Source organism: Ambystoma mexicanum, chromosome 13, assembly GCF_040938575.1.
Source record: "Ambystoma mexicanum isolate Mex_15411 chromosome 13, UKY_AmexF1_1, whole genome shotgun sequence".
NCBI lineage: Eukaryota > Metazoa > Chordata > Amphibia > Caudata > Ambystomatidae > Ambystoma > Ambystoma mexicanum.
The window spans coordinates 661923907-661949658 of record NC_090938.1 but is presented as its reverse complement, the minus strand read 5'-3'; the positions used below and the strand labels follow the sequence as shown (position 1 = coordinate 661949658).

The window sequence follows — 25752 nt, the reverse complement described above, 5'->3', positions numbered from 1 at the left end:
TATATGGAGGTTTAACCCCTCATCTTTTTTTGGTTACCTTTTATTTACCCTTTATGTTCGCTACTAATACGTTAATTATTTGAATGCATAGGTTTGTCAGGACCCCAAGTTCGATTTCCCAACCACCCTAACTGTTTTTCGTGACACTTTTCTGGTATTCAGCATCAACTCTTGCTGATTTAAGCTATGCATTTGGTCATGCATTTTGAAAAAGTGAGACAAGGAATACTTCAGACAGCTTGTTACAGCTCTGAATAACCAAGCAAAGTTGATGTCAGAGCATGAACAGAGTGTGATGCCTCCATGTTCTCCTTTACTTCAATCTAGCAAGGAGACCAGTCAGTAAAGTGATCACAATGATCTAACACAACTTACCTGTCGTGTGTGCATGCGCACTGTCACCTGGCCGTACAGGTTGCCCTTGTTCACCATCTCTGGGCAGCGTACTTGCACCACACGAGAGGGCTCAAGCGACTCCAGAAACTTCCAGCGAATTGTCCGGTATCGGTTTCCACGCACCATTTCCTGCAGAGAACAGACAGGACAAATCAGTTACAAAGCCAAGGGGTTTCAGAACATAGGTAATCTCAAAAATGTATTAAATCGATAATTCAAACTTTGAGGTATGTAGATCCAATGGTTCACAATTTCTCACTCTGCAATACTTTGCAGTCTCCCAGAATGCCACTTCACACCTGGACAGGAAGAAAGTACGGCAATACATCGATGCAGCAATCAATGCGCCATAAAACACCAACAATGGCTAAAGGTGACCCTTCGAAGTAGCTGCGTGTTCACCTGGATGAGCTATGAATCATTCATACAGGAGCTCTCCAAAGGCAGTGAATCAGTATACAGAATCTTGCAGTACCAAATTACAAACATCCCATAGCATTGTACACTTGAGGGGATCTCCAAGAGGCAAGCAAGCAGCTAAAGGATTCCCCAAGCAATGCATTATGTGCCAGGATCTGCATAGTTATGGTAGGTCACAAAGTCTGCACTAGCCATTGGCAAATGATAATTCACCCTCTGCGAGTAAGAAATTGTGCGCTACAGGCATTCATGCCATGGAACCAGTGGCTTTCATCTCTGGTAAGCAGCTTGCAATTTGACATTTCTACCTTGGTCACTACATTACCTGTCGGGATTCCCCCAGGCAATGCAGCTACCAACATGATTGTTAGCACTGCATCAACTTACAGGATCTGCCAAAGCCCTTTTTTAACCTTCAGGATCTCCCAGTGACACTGCACTGGCTCAAGGTTGCCGACTGCTCCAGTACTATCCCAGACAGGCAGATTGCTCTTAAACCTGATACATCGGACAACATCTCCCATGTGAAAGGAGTCATCACAACCTCCCAAGGGTGTGCATCAGATGACAGGCTCCCCCTTCAAAAAGGCACCTGCCACTGTGCAAGATCACCCAGTGACAGCCCAAGGTGAAAGAACCTTCCCCAGTTAACTAGTCAGGTAATGGGATGTGTCCAGAAAATCTGTCTGCTGCTCTCGAGTAAAGTGCCAGGTGGCAGATCTCCCCAGGCATACTGTCAGTTGATCTTATAATTTCCAGAGCTCCAACGGCTGACAATTGCTCAAGGCACTGTGCTAGCTAGTATGTTCTAAATGGGTACTGTGCCAGCGGTCAGGATACCAGGAAAACGTGCAAGTATCATCATAGGTACAGTGCCAGCTGACAGGATATTCCAAATCATTGCCCCAGCTAGCAGGATCTATACAGTTACTGTGCATACATGATGGAACCCACTGGGCAAACTGCCATGCGACAGATCTTCCAAGGCACAAAGACATTGGTCAGACTCACCATGAGTCAGCAGATATGCTCTTTTGGCACAGTACTGCCCACTGGCAGGAGCTCCATGGGTACACTACTTGCCATTTGGAGCACTGCATCATTTCACAAGGGGACAAAAGTCTTTCATAGTCTAACAATGTTAGCCAATCTAGCGAAGTTGGGCAGAGCCAATAGAGGCTGATCAACCCAATGTCTGCACGTCTCCAGGGCATACAGCAGGCTCAGTCTTAGCTTTATGTTTCTATAGAAGCTCTTGAAACCGTGCACAGCTTAAAGGCACACACTCCTCGTGATCAAATCTGTGTTTAGCCTGTCATACACTTGTACCGCAAGGAACTGAGAGTTTCCCCAAAATCTGCAGGACCCCTTTCCATCTTAGTTAGGAGGGCCTTAGTCCCGGTCCCTTCATGTGCTGTGTTCCTCACAATAGCACCACTTTTAATCACCCACTACCTCAAGATGCTTGTCAGTTACTCGGTTTGTTTTAGAGAACCATGAATACAAGCAACCCCAGTAGTGGACAGCAGAGAAAACAGATGACAAGAGCCCCCAGAGGAGTACAGTGTACCAACACACCAAAACCTGCACAGGCGACCACAACAATTATGAGCATGTAGGTGGAACACTGCCAACCATTCGATACAGAAACAGGGCTCATCAGCAACAGAACCGCTGAGTGGCTTCCTGACAGACTACAATCCACTCTAGGCTGAACCAATGTTTACCTGCAACAGAGCCACGGACCGGCAAAGACTGCAATCCCGTGGATTTTGGAATCCCTCACACAAACTGGAACTTTTGATATAGCAGTCTGGGTTTGACCAGCTTTGGTGGAATGTGCAAGAGAAAGGGGCGGAACTTAGACCCATAAGTATATGGAATAGCGTTATGGAATGTGCGACTTGGCTCAAATGAACTTTCCTACTTTCACATTTCAGGTAAAAGTTTTTTTTTCAATTTGTATTTTGTTTATTTGTATAGCGCACAAGGCCCTAGGGCAACCGGGCGCATTATTTAGTTAGTCAGCTTACATAGAAGTATTTACATTTAGAATATACAAAATATACATGCGACATAATCAAAGGTATACAATTTACAAGTGACATAATCGAAGGTATACAATTCACAGGATAGGGCAGAATGCAATAGCAGAGACATACAAATAGCCTGTGGTGTCATAGAATATTATTACAGTCAATAGTCATCCTTAGTCGAGGGTGGATAGCCAAGCTTTGGCATTACGCTTGAAGGCAGTGAAGGAAGGTTCAGCTCTGAGTGGGTTGGGTAGTGTGTTCCACAGCTTGGCTACTAGGACAGGGAAACTGCAACCTCCAGATTTTGGGAGGTTGAACCGTGGGATGACAAGGCAATTAGTGTGTGCGCTTCCGATAGGTCTTGCAGCGGAGTGCGAGGTGAACCTGTTGGAAAGGTAGCTGGGGGCTAGGTTAGCGATACTTTTATGTGCGAGTGCCAAGGCTTTAAGAGAGACTCTTTGGGTAACAGAGCCAGTGAAGGCTCTGTCTGTTTTCAGAGATATGTGCAGTTCTAGGAATGTTCAGGGCCGCTCTAATAGTGTTGTTTCGGATGATTTGAAGTTTTCTGATATTGCATTGGTTAGTGCCCAGATAGAGGGCATTGCAGTAAACGATTTTGGAGAGGACAAGAGTCCTGGCTAGAGTTGTGCAATTGGCAGGAGACGGGAAAGGGCGGCAAGCTGTGATAAGATTGCATGTGTAAGATGCGGCTAAAGAGACTGCATTAGTTTGTCTGGATAGGGAGAGAGTGGAATCAAGATAAATACCTATGTCGTGGTGTCCTTGGCAACTTTGATGGGAGTTACCATCGATGCTGAAGGACTTGAATGAGGAGTCAGTTTACTGAGTTTTTAGGGTGAACCTAAGATGAGGAGCTCAGTCTTCTCGTAATTTAAACAGTTCACGCTGCGCCATCCAGGCCTGGATGACTTGATAAATGGTGTTGATAGCTAGGGAGTCAATTTTGTGGCCACCCGTGATGGGAATAAGTATTTGGGTATCGTCAGCTTAGTTGGTGTACGTGACGCCCAGACGGTCCAGTATGTCAAATAGAGGTTTTGTGAAAACGTTGTAGAGTGTCAGGGAAACACATGACCCTTAGGGGACACCACATGTGACAGGGGAAGGTTCAGCAGTGGCAGAGGGGGAGATGACCCTCAGATCTATTGTCCAGGAATGATGTAATCCAAGCTGTGGCTTTCTCTGAGAAGTTAGCTGCTGATTTAAGGTGGTGGCAGAGGATTTGACGATTGACTAAATGGAATGCTGCAGAGAGGTCTAGGAGTAAGAGATCCAGCTTTACCTTATCTTTTAAGTCTTCTATTTGTGTTTTTAAATCTAGTAACACAGTTTGTGCCATGGCGAGGGCGGAAGCCCGATTGCCCAAGACCCAGAAGGTTGTTGGATTCAAGATAATCTTGGATCTGTAGGTATGCCGCTCGATCGAGAATTTTTAAAGAAAGGGCACCGTGGTGATAGGTCTATAGATGGTAGAAGTGTTAGCGTCTAAGATAGGTTTTTTCAGTAAGGGAATAACCCAGGCGTTCTTGAGGTTGTCGGGGACGATCCCCGACTTGAAGGAGTTTGAGTGTAGTGATGAAAGGTGCCAGGTGCTGTGAGGCCTCCTTGATAATAGTGGCAGGGCAGGAGTCACCCTGACAGAGGGCTTAAGACTGTTAATGATGTGTTCAACTTCAGAAATAGAGAGAGGCGAGAAGCAGAAAGGTTGCTGAGGTGCAGTATTCAGTTTGTAGTTAGCCTGAGGGGCAAGCTGTGCTATAAAGGAGTGTAGACGGTTCTCATTGATTTTGGTTTGGAGCATAGTCATTTTCCCATGAATCCTCGCCAAACTTTGCAGAAACAGTATATGGCCCCCTCGGATTGATACTGCAAAGTTTGGTGAGGTTTCGTTTCAGGGGGTAGGGGTGATCTAGTTCTAAGGGGTGTGCCAAGATGTGTGGTTTTTAACAGACTAGAACAAAAATGAATGTTGCTCACGCCTACAGCCCAAACCGCTTCATGGATTTTCACCTAATTTGCGGCAGGAGCAACAGCTTGGTCCCGAAAGAACAAGTTACTTAACTCACCAACTGGTAACGTTCTTTCGACTGGATGTTCCTCCAACGCATTCCACATCTTTGACATGTAATGTCCACATCATCGTCAGAGGGTGTCCTGCGTCAATGGCGTTGGGTCAATGTCCCTCGAAGGCCTCCGTCGAGGACGACGTCACAGGATTTTATAAATAGGACGCACGGCACCCAAAGCCTCAGTTTAAGTTTTTTCCCTCAGAATGTGTGGCCCCAGTCTCATGCCTGCTTGACTGCAGCTTCTGTTTCCTCAAGGCTAAGTGCAATCGCGTAGGAAATTCTCCTGAGGGGCAGGCTGGGAGGGCAATGTGGAATGCTTTGGAGGAACAGCCAGTCGAAAGAACGTTACCAGTTGGTAATAACTTGTTCTTCAACTGGATTGTGTCCTCCAACGCATTCCACATCTTTGACAGGCTCCCAAAGCAGTACCAGTAAATGGAGGAGGGAAAATACTTTAGAGTACCCAATTAGATTGCAGAAGAACGAACTGCCTTCCCAAAGGCCATATCCTAACCATGGATTGTATACAGGGAATAATGTTTTACAAATGTATGGATTGAAGCCCAAGTAGCGGCATCAGAAATATTCCTAATAGTAACACCCAGCTGGAGGGCGGTGAAGTAGCCACGCCCCTAGTGGAATGAGCTCTCAACCCATCAGGGGGGTCTTTACCCGCCAACCGGTAACACTCTGTAATGGTAAGGATAATCCACCTGGACAAGGTCTGGTTGGTAACAGCCTGGCCCAATCAGTGTCCAGCATATCCTAAAAAGAGTTGATCGTCCACTCTGACCTTGGACATCCTAGAAATGTAAAAGCTAAGAGCTCTCCTAGAATCCAACCTATGGAGATGCTCCTCTTCCTTACCAGGATGAGGAGGAGGGTAGAAAGATGGAAGAACCACCTTTTGACTCAAATGATATTCAGAGACTACCTTAGGTAGAAAAGAGGGACGTACTCGCAGTACAACCCTGTCCTTGTGAAACACAGTAAAGGGTGGCTTAGATGAAAGTGCCTGCAATTCACTAACTCTGCAAGCGGAATTAGTCAGTCCTTTAAGAAACTGGGAAATCAAAGGAATCTTAAAATAAGAACATTCTTCAGACAAGCGCTTAAAGATCGACAGCGCCGCAAGGTAACCTTTAATGGTACCCACTTGAAGACCCCTGTGGGCCAAAGAAAGTAAGAAAGACAAAACCATAAGAATGGAGCACTGAAAAGGGTCAACATTGTGATCTCTGCACCAGTTGCAGAACTTACGCCAACAGCCACGGTACAGGGATTTTGTTGCAGGCCACCTGGCTGAAAGCAACACCTCCATCACGTCATCCGGGAGGTCCCAATCCTTATATCTCAACCTTTCAGATACCAAGCGTGAAGGTTGAGAGTCTTGGCCTCTGGATGGCGAACCTGCCCGTCCCTCGCCCCTCGGCCCCTCCCCCTCCTGGCCCAATCCAGAGCAATGAGGATCATGTGGGAACCGAACCTCTGTAACCTCCGCAACACTTGAGGAATTACGGGGACTGGAGGAAACGCATACGGCAGTGGAAATTACCAATCCACCACGAACGCGTCTCCTAAGGCTCCTCTTGGAGGAAATTCCCTTGAGCAGAATCTCTTGCACTTCTGGCGAAGAGATCCCCCTGCAGGGTTCCCCAAAGGGCGAAGATCTCCCGAAGGACTTCCTGAGCCAACTCCCACTCGTGGGAGACCGTGCTCTGCCTGCTCAGTGCATCCGCTGACGCATTTTCGTCTCTGGCCAGATAAACTGCCGAGATCGAAATTTCCTGCTGGATGGCCCAGAACCAGAGCTGCAATGCCTCTCTGCACAAGGGAAGTGACCCCCTCACCCCATTTTTGTTGAGGTAATGCATGGCCAAGGTGTGGTCCATCATGATCAGGACACTCTTCCCCCGTAGAGAGGGCAGAAAAGCCTTCAGGGCTAGCCTGACGGGCCGCAGCTCTAACAGATTGATGTGGAGTCTGGACTCCAACGGAGACAAACGACCACTGGCGGTCAAGTCGTTGGCATGAGCGCCCCATCCTGTGAGGGAAGAATCTGTCACTACTGTCACCTTCGGCCACGGTTGCCAAAACTGTTCCCTCTTCAACAGGTTCCCTTCGTTGGCCCACCACAAAAGATCCTGGGAGACCGAGAGTGGAATCTGAACAGGATCCAACATCTTTCCAGAGAACTGTGACCACTGCATCGAGAGTCCACTGCAGGGATCTCATCCGCAGCCGGGCCTCTGGCACCAGAAAAATGCAGGAGGCCATGAGGCCGAGCAACCTTAAGAATTAGAAAGCCGGGAGACTCTGGACATGTTGAAACTTGTCCACTATCTGCACAATGTGATGAGCCCTTACCTTGGGATGAGAACACTTCCCCAAGGACGTGTCTAAAACAGCCCTGATGTACTGGAGCTGTTAGGAAGGTGTCAAATGCAACTTCATGAAATTCAGGGAGAAGCCCAGCCTGTGGAGGGTGTGGCAGGTGACACCAAGATGATCTAATGCCAGCTCGGGAGAACGCGCCCGGATCAGCCAGTTGTCCAGGTAGGGGTAGAAGTGAAACCCCCCCCCCCCACCCTCGCCTGAGGTACGCTGCCACCACCACCATGAGCTTGGTGAAGACCCTCGGGCGGAGGTCAATCCTAACGGCAGGACCCGAAACTGAAAGTGCGAGTCGCCAGCCGCAAACCTCCGGTACTTTGTGCGTGGGATGAATCGGCACATGAAAGTAAGCATCCTTGGAGGTCCACAGACACCAACCAATCCTGTAGTTGAAGGGCCTGGAGGATTTGACTTGTCCTTCCTGAGAAGTTTGTTCAACCAACGCAAGTCCATGATGGGTCTCAATCCCCAGTCTTTCTTTGGGATAAAAAAATAAGGGGAATACCATCCCTTGTTCCTCTCCTCTAGAGACACCAGTTCTATAGCGCCTTTCTTCAGCAGGCTCAAGATTTCCTGCGCAAGGAGCAGATCCGGAAGCTTCAAAGAGTTTCCCCAGTGGATTGTCGTGAGGCCGCTGAAGGAATGGAAGGCAGTAGCCGTGGGCAATGGTATCCAGAACCCACGCATCTGAAGTAATGGCCCGCCATTCTTGGAGATGCTTAGACAGTCTGCCCCCAACCGGCGAACCATGTGACATGGCCTCTTGACTGTTTGGGAGCGGCTGCGGCAGTGCCTGAAGGCAAAGAGGCAACTGCCTGAGTGGCTTTGGCACCACGATATCCCTGACCACCACGGGTACTTTTTTGCTGGTCCCTTTGACTAGCGGCCCCTCTCGTTCTACCAAAGGAGGAATAGTAACGAAAGGAACCTCCCCTCCGCTGCTGTCCCCTAGGATGAAAAGGCAGCGGTTGACAGCGCGGTGCTTAAAGATTGCCACAGCTTTCGAGGTCTGCAACCTCTCCAGGCTCTCATCAGCCTTGCTGCCAAACAAATGTGTGCCATCAAAGGGCATGTTGAGAAGATGGGCTTGCACATCCGGAGCAAACCCAGACTTCCGAAACCACGCAAACCTGCATATAATGGTGCTCGCAGCCATGGATCGGCTAACACGTTCGGTCGTATCCAAACCCTACTGAATGGATTCACACATGGCATCCTTGCCGTCCTGCACGAGAGCAAGGAACCCATCCCTTTCTTCCCCCTCAGGAATATGCTCAGCCGCCAAAGAAACAATTGCAGAGTGTGTGAAAACCTTGCCAAGGCACACGTGGAGTTGGCTGATTTCAGGGCCATGCTCCCAGCAGAAAATACCTTCTGGGCCCAACCGTCGAAGCGCTTGTCGTCCCTATCCGGAGGGATGGTAGGGTAAATCGCCCGCCTCGAGGTGGCTGTAGCCGCCTGAACCACCAAACTCTCGGGAATGGGGTGTGTAGATAAATAGCTGGGGTCGCTAACGGAAGGGCGGTATTTCTTGGTCAAAGACTTATTAACAGCCGGAAGAGATTCCAGGGACTGCCAAGCAGCTGCCACCCTTTTCTGCAAGGTAAGATCAAATGGCAAAACAGGGTCAGAGGACAGACCTTGATCCAAGATTTCCGTCAGATTATCCTGCACAAAGTCTTCAGGAAGACTAGACCAGCCGAGATACTCCGAGACACGCGCCATGAGCCTCCTATAAGAAGGCTCTGCATGAGCCCCAGGCTCAGCTCTACCGAATTCCACTTCGGGAAGTGTCCAGCCCACTGGCATCATGGAGGTTCTGCCTCAACTCCTCCAACTGACTGTCTCCAGAAAAAAGTGGATCATCAAGGTCACCAGGTTCCTCAACCTCAGACCTTTCCTCCTCTAAATAAATATCATCTAGAGGGACTTGAAACCCAGGTCTAGGGACAGAAGAGGGCCTGGACGTAGCCTTCCTTGGAGGATCCACGATATCCGGGTACTCCAACGGCAAATTGAGAAAACAAATCCCTGAAGGAGCCAATGGCAATGAAGGCTTCGATGTAGAGAGCGTCGACAACCTTGACGTGATTGCCGAAGGCTTCGGCGTCGACAGAGGCGCAGACGGCACCGTGGGCTGATACGACGGCAAGGCGTCAATGTCTTAATTAGACAGACACAGCCCTGAACTAGTCGATGACGGCCCCAAGTCCTCAATAGGTTGCTGCGGTCTCGCTGGAGACGAGGACAGAAACCTAGAGACATGTCTCTTCCGACTCTTCGAATCCTTGTCCGAACGGGACCTCTACGGCTCCCGATGCGAGTTGCGTCGTGCAACCGAGCCAGACGGCGTACGAGCCAAGGTACGAGACCGATCTTGGCCGGCTTCGTCAGAAGGCACGACCGGACCTGTGCCCTGCCATTGAAAAATCGCTAACATGGGACTTCGTTGGGCACATAACCTTCCTCGCGGCACGATCCTCCGACGGGAAAGGGGAAGGCAACCGGTGACGGCGCTTCCTAGACTACCAGGATGAGGAAGACTAGTGGCGGGAACCACTCCGGGACCGAGATCCCTGGGTTTCCTTCCAACGCGGAGAGTCGTCCCTCGAGTCGTCGGTGGAAACCCCCTTGGACTTGGATGTCCAGGACTTAACAGGCTTAGAGCCCCTACCTACCTGGAGCTTCCGCTCCAGCAAGGCCTTGGCAGTCAGCAACTGGCCTTTCGAGCAGTCAGTGTAGTGCGACTCACCCAGGCACCACAAACGCAGGGGGGGGGGTCGGTGAGCAACATCTTCGACTTGCAGTCTCGGCAGGTCTTGAATCCAGACCGTGGAGTCGGAGGGGTTGAAGAGAAAGACATCATAGAGATGAACACATGAGGCACACCGAGTCTCACAAAGTTATCACGTTTGCGGAAAAAACAGAACAGACTACGGGCGATTTGCGTCCCATTTAGAACATCCTGTGACGTTGTCCTCGACGGAGGCCTTCGAGGGACATTGACCCGACGACAGACGCAGGACGCCCTCTGCCGAAAAAGTTTCCGAAGTGCACAGCTGTGGACATTACATGACAAAGATGTGGAATGCGTTGGAGGACAATCCATTCGAAGCATTCTTTTTGCAAATTTGGTGCAAATCACGGGCACAGAGTAGGCCCAAAAAAATCTGTGATATCTGGGTCTGGTCCGTGGACTCACTTATCCATTCGGTCCGCGTACACCCTCCTGGGCCAATCCGAGAGCGGCGTGATGTCTACAGTCATCGTACGCGGCCACTGTTTGGATGGTGAAAAACGTGAGCTGCGTCAGATATTTTGAAACAGTCGCCATGTTGGATTAGCGGACAGCCGCTGTAGTCTGCGGACGTAGCAGTACAAACATATTGAAAAACACAACATTTCACTGAAACAACCTCGAGAGAGGCGAGTTGAGGATGGGATGGGATATGCTTTTGGCAAATATGTCCTGTTTTTCCCTTTTTGTAAAGTGTTGAAACGCAAGTACAAAACAGTGGTAACTTTTCTGCTGTGGGCAGTGACATTTCTACTCCGATTTGCCTATTGGGGTATGCAACATGGCCAAAGCACATGCCCCATGGATTGTGGAGACTGACCATGCAAGCCATGAGCACTGGCCATTGGTTACATTGTGAGGGTATAGTGGACACTGAAGTAGGATGCTGGGTAGTGCAAGGAACCCATGGTGGTAACAGTAAAAACAGACAAGTGATCACAGATCAAGGGTGTTTATCAATCTGTGAATGCAGGGTGGGAAAAACACGCATAAACTAAATCTAAGATGGGAGCAAGCTTCGACCATCAAATGAAAATAAGTCAGTCCTTGTGGCGTTGTGTCAAAATAAAGGCCTATACTAAGAAAAACCTATTGCCAATGCTTACTCTAAATACAAAAGAAGTGTGGGGTAAAGTTCTCAAAGAAAGAAGTGTTCACAAAATAATACATCAGGAAGTGGTAGCCAGGGGTTTCCCTTACCCACGTTTTGAGCATGGGACAAGGTAGATCTGAGCACAGCACATACTCGAGCCTACCCAGCACGAGTCTACAGTTCTGTATCAGCTATCAGGTTCTTTGATGGTTAATTCTCTTTTCAATAAAAGTCTCTTGCCTTCGAGGGCCTGAAGCATTCAACAAACAAACACAAAGTTAGTTTTCCACATATACTTTGGGTGACGGCTCCACCCCTGGACCTCTCTTCCGGGCGCAGACTCCTCAGGTCGTATTCAACAAATCAATAGAACAGTTCTTTTCTCAATGAAATTCGGGTGATTACTTTCCACCCCTGAATCTCCCTCTTCCGGGTTCAGACGCCTTTTCAAACGCTAGCCTCCCTCCTTTGGGTTCACTGTGGCTTTTCTTGAATTCACAAGTCTTAATGTCTTTTCACAATTCATCCCTCAGTCTGGTTCATTCCTGTCAACACACTGTTCATATATTAATTTTCACCATGCGGGATTCATTTCCCTTAGCTTTCACAATCATCTGTTGGTCAAAGACTTACAATGGTACAGAGGATTTTAGGAGACCCCTGTATGACCACTTTGACCACTCTTCGTCTAGTCCCAAGACCTTCTGGATATGGTAGTCTCTACCATCGAGTAATCAGCTAATTTCCTGCATGAGCATCCAAGTGGTGCCGGACGCCTATGTTGCGGGTTTTCCCCCCCTCTTTCTTAATAGTTCCTTTAAACCTTTCAAAGTTCAAATTAGCTGCTTGCTACTTCTCGTTCAACACAGTTCGGTTTCTTATCGATTCTCCCCTTGACTCACCGGCTGTGATGAACCGCTTGGCTTTCTTCTCCTTCAAGTCAAGTCTGGTACCACCGAGACCAGCATCTCTCCCCGGCTTGGTCATCAGCAGAGGATGGTCTTGTGTACCATCGACACCTGCTGCAACACATGCTGGCCTTTGTTCACGGTCTTGTGTTTCAGTCTGCAGAGATTTCACGGGCCTTGATCGGAAAGTGCAAGGTCACTTCTCTCCTGGTCACCCTCTCGGTATTCGCTGTCTTCAGCTCCTCTTGAACTGCGATGTGTTAGCTCTCAAGTTGTGCAGTCTGCCTTGCTCGTCCAGTGCTCTCATGCCCCACCTTTTATCCCTGTCGGAAAGGGAAAGGGCCATCGAGTGTGTGCATGTGTGATTCTGGTCAATTGCCTGACCCTTGTATTGGTCCGTTGTCTTTCGTGTTGTGTGAAAGTGTTTGTCTCGGAAGGGTAAAAGGTGTTGAAAGAATAGGGATACCGCGTCTCACCAGTCGGTGTCCCACTCCCCAAGGACCCCGCAACCAGGTATCCTCCCTCACTGGCCTACCTCCATGAACTGGATCCAAAAGCAATGGCTGTGTCCTGGCTACCTGGATGACAGATCCCTGGGGATTAGCTATTTGTATTTGTTTTATTTATAACGTGCAGACCACCAGGCCCGGAGGCATCAGGGCGCAATTGGTACAAAGTTACAAGAGTACATCTATACAGTCATAAGAAATTACAGAAATAAAAATAAACAGAAATATTAACAAGGAACCTATTTACAAATATTACAGTAGTTTCAGTGCCCTAAGGCTTAGCAGTGGGTATACCCATAGGGTGTACAGCAAGAATAGTAGCATGGGTCAACAGGTCAGAGGTAGGACAAGGGTACTTTGCAGGTCTTAAAGTTGGTCGAATAGCCAAGATTTGGTTTTGGCCTTGAATGTGTTGAGTCTTCAGCTCTGATTGTAACGGGGAGGGAATTCCATAGCTTAGACGCTAGGACAGGGAAGCTCGAGCCACCCGCTTTTTGCAATTTAAACCTAGGGATTGAAAGACAGTGGGACTGGGCAGTTCTTAGTGGGCGGGAGGCTGAGTGGCGCGACAGCCGACTGCAGAAGTAGATAGGGGCCTTGTTAGCCAGGCATTTGTGCGTAAGGGCGAGTGTTTTTAGTGAAATTCTCTGCTTAACAGGTAGCCACTTTAGGTTGGTTCTAGATTCCGAAATGTGGTGGTTACGGGGAATGTTTAGGGCAGCACGAATGGCATTATTCTGAGTTGTTAGGAGTTTATTCAGGTTCTCTTGGCTGGTGCATAAGTAAAGAGCACTACAATAATCAGTTTTAGCCATAATAAGGGTTCTAGCTAGTGTGACACTGCTAGGGGTGGTAAGAAACGGTCTGCAAGCTGCAATGAGTTTGCAGGTATATGCCGAGGAAGGTCGGACTGCATTTATTTGTCGGGACAATGATAGGGTGGCGTCAAGGGAGAAAACTAACGTTTTAGTGTCTTTCGAGACTCGAATGGTGTTAATGTCAATGGTGAATGATTGATAGGATGGCACTAGTTTGCTCAGGCGTTGTGCGGTGCCCAAGATCAAGAGCTCCGTCTTATCGTTTAGGCATAACTGGTGTTGGGCCATCCAGGCTTGGATGACTAGGTAGACGTCGTTAAGGGCCTTGGTGTCAGCTAGATAATCACCTGTGATGGGAATGAGTATCTGGGTGTCATCCGCATAGTTAGTGTAGGAGACAACCAGAGTCAAGCACATCAAAGAGAGGTTTTGTGAAGATGTTGTAGAGTGTAGGTGACACGCAGGAACCCTGAGGTACACCACAGTGAATTGGGGAGGGGTCCGCGGCTGCGCACGAGGCAAAGACCCTCATGGATCTATTACTCAAAAAGGATTTGATCCAGGCCGCCGCAGAGGATGAGAAGTTGGCAGCAGAGTGGAGGTGCTTGCATAGGATCTGGTGGTTGACCAAATCAAATGCGGCTGAGAGGTCGAGGAGTAGTAGTATTGCTAGTTTGCCCTGATCGTTCAGTACCTCAATTTGGGTTTTTAGGTCTATTAGAGCAGTTTCCGTCCCGTGCCTGGGGCGAAATCCAGAGTGACGTAACCCTAGCAAGTTATTAAATTCCAAGTAGTCTTGGATCTGAAGGTATGCTGCGCGGTCTAGAATCTTAAGCAGAAACGGAACCGTGGTGATGGGTCGGAAGAAGTAGTTATTCTTGGGTCGAGGGATGGTTTTTGAGCAAAGGGATCACCCAAGCGTCCTTAAGGTTGGCTGGGACAATACCTGTACTAAAGGAGGAGTTGATAAAGGCCGTAATGAATGGGGCCAACTCATGTGCAGAGTCTTTAATGATAGGAGCTGGGCAAGGGTCACCTTGGCAGTTGGATGGTTTAATTCTCAGGATGATATTTTCTACCTCGGTAACGGTGAGTGGTGAGAAAGCAAATGGTTTGGTGTTAGCAATGTCTGGAAGGGGGACTCTAGCCGGGGAGGGTGAACGGTTGATGAGCTTCAGGCTGTCCTGCTTGCCTTTAATTTTAGCTTGTAATGTGGAGATTTTATTTAGTAAGGCTGCTTGAATGTTAGCACACCATTTACTGTCTTTCGTGCAAGTGTCTGGGGGGGTGGGGGAGGGAGACTAGAATTTCTAGCTCTTTTAGGATTCTGGAGAGCTCCTTTGTATTCGAATCAGCTTGCAGAACGCGATTGTTAAAAGATTATTTTTTTGCCGTGATGATAGCATCTTTGTAGGTAAGTGAGGCAAGAAGGAAGCCGTCTTTATGCTCATCAGAGGGGTGGCTTTTCCATCGATTTTCAACACAGCGTTTAGCTTTGCGGAGAAATCTCAACTTTGAGGTAAACCATGAGTTGAGATGCGCTTGTGGTTTAGCCTTCCTGAGTTTGAAAGGGGCTATAGAATCTATGGCCGTAAGCATAGTTTGATTATATGTGTCTGCTAAGGAAGTGGGATCAGAGCAGGTATTGGAGGCCACATTAAGGGAAGGAAGTAACAGAGGGAGGAGTTTCTCCTTAGTTATGTCCTTTTTACTTCTAGTAGGGAGTGCTGGGGCTATCGGCGTGGGAGTTCGAGGGGTGGCTTCAATGTTAAAAGTTATGATGAAATGACAGAAAAAACATTGTTAAAGGGACGTTACAGTTAAGATGTACCCCACCCTTGAGACTCCTCTGCCCAAGCAGTTCGCTAGTGGCCTCCCACCTTGGCATCCCTTGGCTCTTCCCCATGCCCCTCTCTTGCCCCCCCCACCCCCAGGCTCTCATGAGCACTTGTCCATCCGTACTGCCCCTTTTATTTATGCATTTCTCTCACTGCACAATGCATATGTGCATGTAGAGGAGCACTATGGAATCTTGGGCGAAAACAAAGGGAATTATTCCAAAGCAGCAATCTGGCTTTAGAAAGGGTCTTACCTCACTGAATGGGTTAGTCTTGAGTTGTCTTGCAGAGAAGTCCTTCACCAAGGGGGGTCCTGCCCTTTTTGGAGCCTGGATTGATTTATCCCAGGCATTCGATATGGTTGATAGAAATCTATTATGGGGTAAATTGGATGCCTGGGGTATTCCTGCTGGCCTACTTTCTATCTTAATAGAGCTGCATTCTAACAATTATATGCAGGTCAGACTGGGCAGGTCCGGTTTGCTCTCCGACCCAATCAGGTAACTAAAGGGGTACGCCAAGGCTGTTTATTAGCTCCCCTGCTTTTCATCCTTTTGATGGCGGATTTAGCGGCTTGGCTCCAGAATATAGGGTTAATATCTCCTTCCAATTGGTTAGCATATGCCAATGATATAGTAGTCTTGGGCCACTCACAAGTGGGGTTGCATCGTCTGTTAACTGCTCTAGAATATTATGCTAGGACTAATAAATTAAAAATAAATCCCTCAAAGTCCAAGATTCTTGTATTTAGGAGGCCTAACAAAATAGTGAAGACGATGATCTGTAAGTTAGATTCTGCCCGGGTAGAGGTTGTCTCCGAATTAACCTATCTGGGAGCTGAATTAAGATCCTTCCCATCTGGGCTTACTTTGATGGCCTCTACTGATTTAAAGGTGATCAAATTGGGAGCCCAGATGAAAAAAATCTACTCTAAGTTTGGCAGATTTACCATCCTCGCTCTTATAAGATTTTATATCGGGAAGGTAATTCCCATAATCCTATATGGCATGGACTACAATCCTTTATCCTTCCAACTAGACTGGGATGCTATTGAATCAAAGATTTGGAAACGCACTTTGGGCCTCCCTGATTGTGTTCCGATTGTTTCTTTACGTTATGAGCTTGGCTTGTCTTCACTTAAATCATGGCTAGCCTGGAAGTGGCTTACCCTCTATAGGTCAATTCTTGATCCCCCTAGGAACTCACTTTTTGAGGAAATTGATGTAGAGCGGGAACAAGGAGATAATGCTTTTTTGTGTAGGCTAGAACTAACTTGCTTAGCGCTATTGTCTGGAGGTGACTCGGATGTAGAGTCCCTTTTACAGAATCCTCTAAAAGTAAAGGAAAGATTGAAAGTGACTGATTGGATTCACACGATTGATAAGATGCGGAGAACTACAAGATCAGCCTCACTGACACTGTTAGATAAGCGTTTATCGTTTCTTCCGGCTTATCTTAAGAAGCCCCAGTTTTTGGTTTAGATCTGCTTTTTTGAGATTTCGCTTAAATCTACTCCCTACCCTGGAATTACTGGCTATAAGGGATGAAGAAGGGGGTACTGCACCAACATGTGATAGATTCTTAACTATGGAAGTGCAGACTACTAAGCATTTACTCTCTAAGTGTATCGGGACTTGGAGTATCAGGGTCAGTTCTTTTGGCAGATTTGTTCATGAGGAGTCTCATTTGAATACTGATGATTTCTGGGTGAGACTATCCTCCGGTAATGAGATGGCTTTATCAATTGAAGTGGGTAGAGTTTTAAAGGAATTGTTTTAGGAAAAAAAAGTTTTTGTTGGTTAGATTTTTTACTCTCTTCTTTTTATCTAGAAATTGCAAATGTTTGTTTGTATTGTTCATGTTAATGCATTGTGTATGAAATGTGTTAAGTCAAATTTTGGCTAATGCACTTTAAATAAAAAAAAAATAAAAAAGGAGCACTATGTACAATTTGTTGTTATAAGTATAGGAAATGCAGATGTAAAAGATTTGTAGAACATTGTTAAGTGGCAGTTGGTGGGTGGAAGTTTAAAATGTGTGAATGGTTTAAAGCAGGCAATGTGGGAGTGTTACTAGAGTAGAAGGGCTGTCTTGTGTGATAGTGTGCATGTGCAATCCAGGTTTTCTAATAAGGCATGGGCTAGATAGGGGAATGCAGAGAGTCGATAGTCGTAAAGGGAAATGGATTCTGCTGTTTATTGAACACTACAGAAAGAAAACGGACAGTAAATTATCAGTCCTTTTTTCTTTCTCTAGTATACAATTGTCCATTATTTCCATTAGCATAGTAAAACATGCTAATGGGAAAGTTAGAGAATCTTATTAAATCGTTAATGAAAAATGTAAAGTAGATGGAGTCTATAATTTTTTAGCTCTATTTTTTAACTTTGAAAGGTGGTTCCTAAAGGAACCTAATTTTTTTTGCAGGAGAGGCCAGAAAGTAAGGTGGGAAGAGGAATGAGGGAAGGGGCACCAACCACAGATATGGAGCGACAGGTGGACAGGGGAAGATGTTGCGCGTGTGTTACATTTAAGGTAGGGGGCAGCGTTTCTCATGCTCCTTGTTTACAGCTTCAAAAGCACTTTGAAATTGTTCCCCCCCTGCAGAGTGGCGTGTTTCAGTATATACAGAGAAAGGTTGTCTTCCAAGGATATGGATCAACAACCTCTTATCGCTTGTAAGGTAGCAGGTGGGATTTTGTGTCACACGGAAGTAGGCTGTGTGGTTACTGTATTGGTTGTGGAAGATGAGGTAGAGGAAGACACCCTACTACTTTTTAAGAAAGTAACAGCCTTTCTGAGAGCATTGCGGTGGTTGAATTTGGTGTGGCGGGCACATGGAGGTGGCCCCATAGGTGTACTGCCAAACTCTGTGCATTTCACTTGGGTAGCTTTAGCCTTTGGTACACTCCCAACAGTGGTAAAGAACTGCCACACCCATGATTATCTCTGGGTACTAGAGGCAGGTACTTCCTCTAGTACCCATGATTATCTCTGGGTACTAGAGGCAGGTACTTCCTCTACCTCAGCCTCCTGATCTTCATTGCCTTTTGAAGTATTGCGCTTCTTTCGTTGCATAGGTTCTCCAGCCGATGGCTCTTGGGGCAGAGGGATGGCAATAGCGGATGTAATTGTTCTGAGATAAATAGCAGTTTTGCTAATATTCTTCCAAGTATGTGCTGTGTGCTAGATTGTTAATGGATAATGAGTAAGAATAGGGTTATAGATCCTTTTGTTTTTGATCCTTTGACCGGACACCTAAGAATAGGTGTAGGAGCAGTGCAGGGCTACATTTTGAGCATCAAAGTTCCTAGATCAACCGAAAATGCAGTTTCGAACTGTTCGTGAAGCACGGACCCGTTCGCGAATTGCGGACGTATTCATGCTTCGCGCGTGTTCACGTGGCACTGTCCGCAATTACGTCAGACGTTAGCGAATGTCGAACACAAAAACATTTGTGATGTCATCTTTCATGTCCTGGGTTTTAGTCTTAGTAGTGCACAGTGGTGGCGCGAGTTATGGTTGCATAGCTTACCACAACTGGAAAATTTCTGGGGTTCTCTTTAACAAGATAAAGAAATATATACATATGATACATTACTCACCGTAATCGTATTTCTGATGCTTGTATCTGCTTAGATTCACATGCTGTGCATAGGCCGACATCTAGTGGAAGCTGCAGAGTATTACAGTTTGTTTTTCGAAACTCGAAAATGGGCGTCGACACAGGGCGTGCCAGTAATACTATCCCTAGTGTGACGTCCACTGTACCCATGATCCCTCACGCGTCTAGGACCCTCAGATTGCATTTTTCTGACATGAGGTAGCATGAGGAGTAGCGCGAGTACAGATAATCCAAGCAGATAGATAAGACAACAAGCATTGTAGTATAAATTTAGTGTGTTTTGGAGTGCAGTGCCACTGCATGGGATCTCATTATTGCTATAATGTGGCACACATAGCCAGCCAGATGTCGCCAGTCTAACATATGGATATGCAAATGAAGACAAGCTACAGATTTTAAAAGCACACCATTTTTTTTTCTCTCACTTGAAATGCCTCATTCACAGGAGACCACATTGGCTATCTAATTGACTGACTTAATTAACAAATACTAACACCGATTCTAACTCATTAACATTATAAGGTGTTCTCCATGTGGAAAAATGAGGCAGGCTGAGATTCATTTTTAAACATGCATTTAGATTTTTTTTTTCCTTTGCTCTGTTCACTGTCTTTGCAGGAAATCACTCCGCATACCAGAAAATCAGTTAGCTACTGTTGCCTACTGTAAAAGTGAGCTATTGTTGAGGAAGAAGGATATGATATTGTGAATTTGATTGGTGACACGTAAGCCTGGGGGATGTAACAGAGGTTTCTTGGGGTAGCACAGAGAATGAAGGGAAGAAGACATTTTGCGGAGCTGCAGTGAGGTCGCCTTCGTTCTGCTGCTGAGAGGTGTCGTTCCAGCTGCACTGTTGACCTTCAAAGACTGGGGGTTCCTGGTCACTTGCTTGAGAACTGCAGATTGAACTGCATGTTCTCGCTGTGTGTTTTAAAGAAAAAAGAAAGCCCTGGGTCACTTCTCGGAGGCGACAAGCCAGGAGATTTCACGTGCGGAAAAGCTACAAACAACTGGTAATTATCACGTAAAATTTGAGGGAGTGTCCTGTGAAAGAAGTCTTTTTCAGGCAGGAAAGATATCGCTAGGGAATCACCGTGCTTAAATGTAACATTATAATGTTGCCATCTAAATGCTGTCATATTGATGTACTGTTCTTTCCATTGTTGCAAATGTAAAATGAAATGCGTTGTATTATTGCATTTGTTTCTCTTCTGTTTATTTTAGAAAGGACTGCCTCGCAAAGCTGGTAATGTACTATTTTTAAATGAAACTATTATAACACACCGCCTGTGTAAGGGTGTTTTTGCTTCTGTTTTTCCTTGGTGCATTTAAACCATACTATACAAGAAAAAGGGAGGTCGTTAGGTATATACGTGTCAAATTTCCTATACAGATGAAGTAATGTCATTAGCAATTATAAATAGTTGTGTGCATGATTCCACTCAGGGTATGTGTGTGTGGCTTCTGAGTGGAATATAATACAATAGTCTGCTGAGCGTACATGAATCAGCAGAGAGAGGCCTCTGGAAATATCTCACTAATGTAAATAAATTAGTGATAATACCACAGGAGTTTGTGAACGCTATATGTGAAAATTGTGGTATCCATAAATGTAGGTCCAAGGCCTCTAGTGATCACACGAACAGACCAAGCAAGAAGAAGGGGGTTTTGTATATTAGGGCCACAAATAGAAAAGAAAGCTGTGCTCACCACTATACCGCAACAAAATGCATACCAACAAAATGTATCGGTGTACTGAAATAATGCATAGTCACTATACCACCATAAAGCCAAACCCAATCTAAATGCAAGGAGTAGTCATTGCTAAATTACCTTTGTTTTTGGCGGTAAGAAAATACTGCTAGGCCCCAAATTTACACAAAATACCCTACAGCATCCATGCGCCTTCTCTCAGAGGGGAGGAAGGGTGGGTCACATGTGAATCTAAGCAGATACAAGCATCAGAAATAAGATTACGGTGAGTAATGTATCCCTTCTGAGGCTTGTTGAATCTGCTTAGATCACATGCTGTGCATAGATTAGCGAGCAGTGGAAGGAGGTGGGATGTGAGAAGGGTCATGAGCAAATAAATGTCTTAAAACCGCTTGTCCCACTTGAGTATCTGTCTTGGAATGGGTGTCAATGCAGTAGTGCTGAGTAAAAGTGTGAATAGAGCTCCAAGTAGCTGCTTTGCAAATGGTGTCAAGGGGTACATTTGCAATGAAAGCCAGAGTGGCCCCAATGCCTCTAGTACAATGGGCTCTTGGCATGAAAGGCAGAGTATTTTCAGAAAGAGTGTAACACAGCTGGATACAGTTAACAATCCACTTAGAGATGGCACCTTTAGAGACACAATCTCCCTCTCTGCCTGTAGCTACGGAGACAAACAGCTGATCTGTTTTCCTTGGTGGTCTGGTCTTGTTTACATAGTAGAGGACCGCCCTACGCACATCTAGGGTGTGCAGTTTCACCTCAGCCACGCTTTGTGGGTCTTGGAAGAAAGCCGGAAGCTCGATGGACTGGTTCACGTGGAATTTAGAAATAAACTTAGGTGAGAACCTAGGGTGTGTACGTAAAACCAGTTTATCTTTCTGAACTGTAAAGAATGGATCCTGCACTGACAGCCTGAAATTCACTGACCCTTCTTATAGAGGTTATTGCTAAGAAGGCCGTCTTATAGGTCAGGTGTTTGGGACTGCTTTTATGCATGGGTTCGAATGGGGGGCCCATGAGTTTGGATAGCACCATGTTAAGGTCCCATCCTGGTGGTGGGTTTGAAATAGGAGGGTGAAGTCTCTTTACTCCTTCCATGAAAGCTTTAACCACTGGTATCTTCCACCACAACACATTGTTATGGGATGTGGTGTATGCTGACAGCGCTGCCAGGTGTACCTTCAGTGACTTAAATACCAGTCCTGCATCCAGCAGGTGGAGCATGTATGTTACAATTGTGGAAGGGGTGCAATCAACTGGGTTGACTTGCTTATTCTGGCACCAGATAATGAATCGTTTCCATTTGTCAAAGTAGCAGTGCCTCGTGTTTGGCTTCCTAGATTCCTTTAGGATGTCCATACATCACTGTGGTAATTTGAGATGTCCGAACTCTATGACCTCAGGAGCCATGCTGCTAGGTTAATTGAGTTGGGTTGAGGATGCACTGTTTGACCTTGGTGCTGGGACAGTAGGTTGTACCAGCCCGGGAGTTTGATGGGTTTGCACACCGCTAGTCTGCGTAGGTGTGGGAACCACGGTTGTCTCGCCCACATGGGAGCAACTAGGACGAGCGTCATTAACTCTCTGTTCATCTCTTTGACCACCTTCCTGATGAGGTGTTGGTGGAAAAGCGTACGCAAACATCCCTGACCAGTTCATCCACAGGGCGTTCCCCTGGGAGTCTGGCTGGATGCAACTCCTGGGCACCGTGTTTTCGCTTGTGGCAAATAGGTCTATAGTGGGGAAACCCCACTGAGAGAAGATATCTTCTACGATTTCTCTGGGTAGACACCATCCGTGTTCCTCTGGGAGGGAATCTCTGCTCAAAGCATTCGCCAGAGAATTGAGATCCCCTGGAACAGGAACATGTTGAGATGACAGGAAGATCTTCCGTCCGACTGCCCATATCCAAATTTTCTGGGCAAGCTTGGACAGATTTGGCGAACGAGTCCCTCCCTGCTTGTTTAGGTAAAACATGGCTGTAGTGCCGTCTGTCCGGATCTGCACTGACAGATTCAGCAGGTAGGGCTCGAACGCTTGAAGCGCTCTGAATACTGCTAGAAGCTCTAGCAGGTTGATGTAATTCTTGGCCACTGACTGAGACCAGAGACCCTGAGCTGTGTGGTGGAGGTGGTGAGCTCCCCACCCTGTCAGGCATGCATCGGTTGTGAATACCGCCTGCATCTCGGGATCGTAAAAGGGTTTCCCTTTGGACATATTTTCTCTTTCCACCGGTGAAAGCTTTGTACCAGTGTTGGTGAAACGACCACTAGATCGCCCCACAGACAACTTGCCTGAGACCACTGTTTCGCCAACCATTCCTGCATGGGACGCATGCGCAGGCCGCGTGGGGCACTAGGTAAATACATAACGCCATCATGCCCAGCAAACGCATTGCTTTGCGTACCGTTATCTGGCGACCGGCCTGATATTGCGGAATTTGCAGCAGTATATTCTGAATTCTTTCCTCCGATGGAAAGGTCAACCCCTCTTGCGTGTCTAGGATAGCTCCTAGGAACTGTTTGGAGGTGCTTGGCACCAGACTTGACTTCTTCTCGTTTATTGAGAAACCTAATTCGAAGAGGTGGTCGATCGTCCTTTGAATGTTTGTTCTGCAAATTACTGGGGTCTCCCCCGTGATGAGCCAGTCGTCCAGGTAATGGTACACCGGAATTGCCTCCCTGCATAGGTGTGCTGCTGCCACCGCCAGTACCTTGGTGAATACCCTTGGAGCCGAGGCTATCCCGAAGGGCAGTACCTTGAACTGGTAGTGCCGACTGTCCACCTTGAAGCGCAAGTACTTTCTGTGCGCTGGGAACATGGACATATGAAAATAGGCATCTTTCATGTCCAATGTTGCCATGTAATCCCCTTTTTTAGGAGGGGGACTACCTCTTGGAGAGTAGTAATGCAAAATTTTTGGGGCTTGACATACTTGTTTGCAGGCGCAAGTCCAATACTGGGCGCATTGTCAAATCTTTTTTTGGCACAAGGAAGTAAGTTGAATAAATACCCTGGTTTACCTGTTGTCCCGAGACGAGTTCTATCGCATCCTTTGCTAGAAGATGGACGATCTCCGAGGAGGATCTTCTGGTGGTCCAAAGAATGTATTCTTTGTCGTGGAGGGTGGTTTTGGGGACGCTCTAACAGTTCTATGCAGTATCCTGCGGACACTGTGGACAGCACCCATCTGTCTGATGTGATCCCTTCCCAAGCTTGGGTGAAGTTGGAAATGCGCCCCCCTACTGGGGATGCGCAGGAAGGGACCCTGAACGGAACGTCACTGTTTTTGTGGACGCGTGCGCCGCCTCCAGTGGGGCTGCCTCTACCTTTACCACGTCCTCTCTCATTACCCCTGGGTAGACTGTTCCATTGTGTACCCTGCCCCTGGGAATAGTTAGACCCTCTCTGGGAATTTTGTCCGCGTGGGCGACGAAAATTGCCATTCCCTCTCTGGTTTGCGGGTTTATTGGTTAGTTGGCCTAGGGATTGGATTGTCTCATACTCGTCCTTGGCATTTTTCAGCGCATCCTCGACTGCCTTTCCAAACAATAGATCCGGCTCCACCGGTTTATCTATCAATGATGCCTGGGTTTCAGCTTTGAACCCGGACTGTCGCAACCAAGCATGCCTTTTGATAACAGTACCTTCTGCTATCAATCTGCCGGCGTTATCCGCGGCATCAAAGGTTGCTTTTAATATGCAACCGGACACGGCTCTTCCTTCCGCCGAAACTCGTGCCAATTGGCTTTTTAAGGGTTCTGGTGCAGAATCTATGAGTGCCGCAACTTCTTCCCACTGGTGGCAGTTATAACTCGCCAGCAGGGTGGTGGAGTTGGCAATCCTTGCCTGGTAGGCGGAAGTGGAGGCTACTTTCCTGCCCACGCCTTAAATCCTCTTGCTCTCCTTGTCAGGAGGAGCTTCAGACGATGACAAGGGTGTTCCCGCCCTCTTACGGGTGTTTGTCACTACCAGGGAGTCCTGTTTCAGATGCCCTCTTATGTACAGTGGGTCTGTTTGGGCTGCCCTGAAAAGCTTCTCAACTCTGGGGTTTACCGCCCTATTGAGATAGGGATTAACAAGGGAAGGGTCTATCCTTCTTTGAATGGACTTAAGGATAGGGATGGCCTGGGCAACAGGTCTCCTTTCTCCTACTAAGTCCTCGGCAAAGTCCCTCTCTTCCTGAGCACCCTGGGTGTCCAAGTGGAAGTGTTCTGCCGCTCTGGATAGCACTTCATTCAAGAGAGGCTGGTTATCGACAGGGGAGTCGGTAACCGGGGGTTATTTATCTACCGGGGAATCTAGCCTGTAGGTTTCTGGGTTGTCGTCGTCCTCCTCTTGGTCCTCGTCATCCCCATACTAGCCCGTCCCAGTTTGTTCTTCCAACATGCCCAAATCTGGATCCTCACAAAAGGATGGATCTCCCCGATATGGAGAATAGAGCTGTATACTGAAGGGGTCTGAAGTAGGAGCTTCAACCCGGGACTTCTTACTTTGGGGTATAGGATCCTTGGAGCCTGAGGGAGTTGACCCGTCGGGGGTAAAAAAGAAAAAGTGTTCAGGGTTTTTGGCCTAGAAATCTGCCAATGAGGACATCCTTGACATGACTCATCACTAGAACATTCTCTTGAACTGGGAATGATTCTTTCTTAAAGGCCTTTCCCTATATTAACTTGACTAGACCTACTGGTTTGAACCGTGGTCTTTGGGATAACAGAAGACTGAGACTTGTCCATCTGTTTATGTGGGTTAGAATGTTTCTGAGGTGTGGAAGGAGGCAAAGACTGCTTCCTCTGCTTTTCCCCTTCCCCGTGGGTGGAAAAGTGTTTACCCTGTTTTTTCACCCCTTCTGAGCCTTTCGACGCCTGGCGCCGAGGTTCGGGGGTAGTGTCCCCATCTATGGAGTGTGGAGGTTGGGACTCGGGGAACAGCCGTTGACCGGCCTGTTGATGCCGACTCCTGGAGTGCGGTCTGGGGATAGAGGTTGGCTTTGTCTTGATGATCGAACCTCCGTTACCTTAGGGAGCAAGGCACTTCTGGCAACAGTGGATGGTTGCCTGGAGTCATGCGGCGATCTAGATAGAGAACACCCAGAGGACACCGATTCAGACCAAT

The 25752-nt window shown here is 47.3% G+C and overlaps 1 protein-coding gene across 2 annotated transcripts in view; it reads right to left on the bottom strand.

Moving 5' to 3' along the window:
- Positions 1–25752, bottom strand: part of MRPL45 (mitochondrial ribosomal protein L45) — a 302735-nt gene that overhangs the window by 37253 nt on the left and 239730 nt on the right. For both annotated transcript variants that reach the window (XM_069634660.1, XM_069634661.1), the window contains exon 6: positions 376–525. In XM_069634660.1, the coding sequence (XP_069490761.1) occupies positions 376–525 (150 nt within the window). The remainder of the gene's footprint in view (positions 1–375; positions 526–25752) is intronic.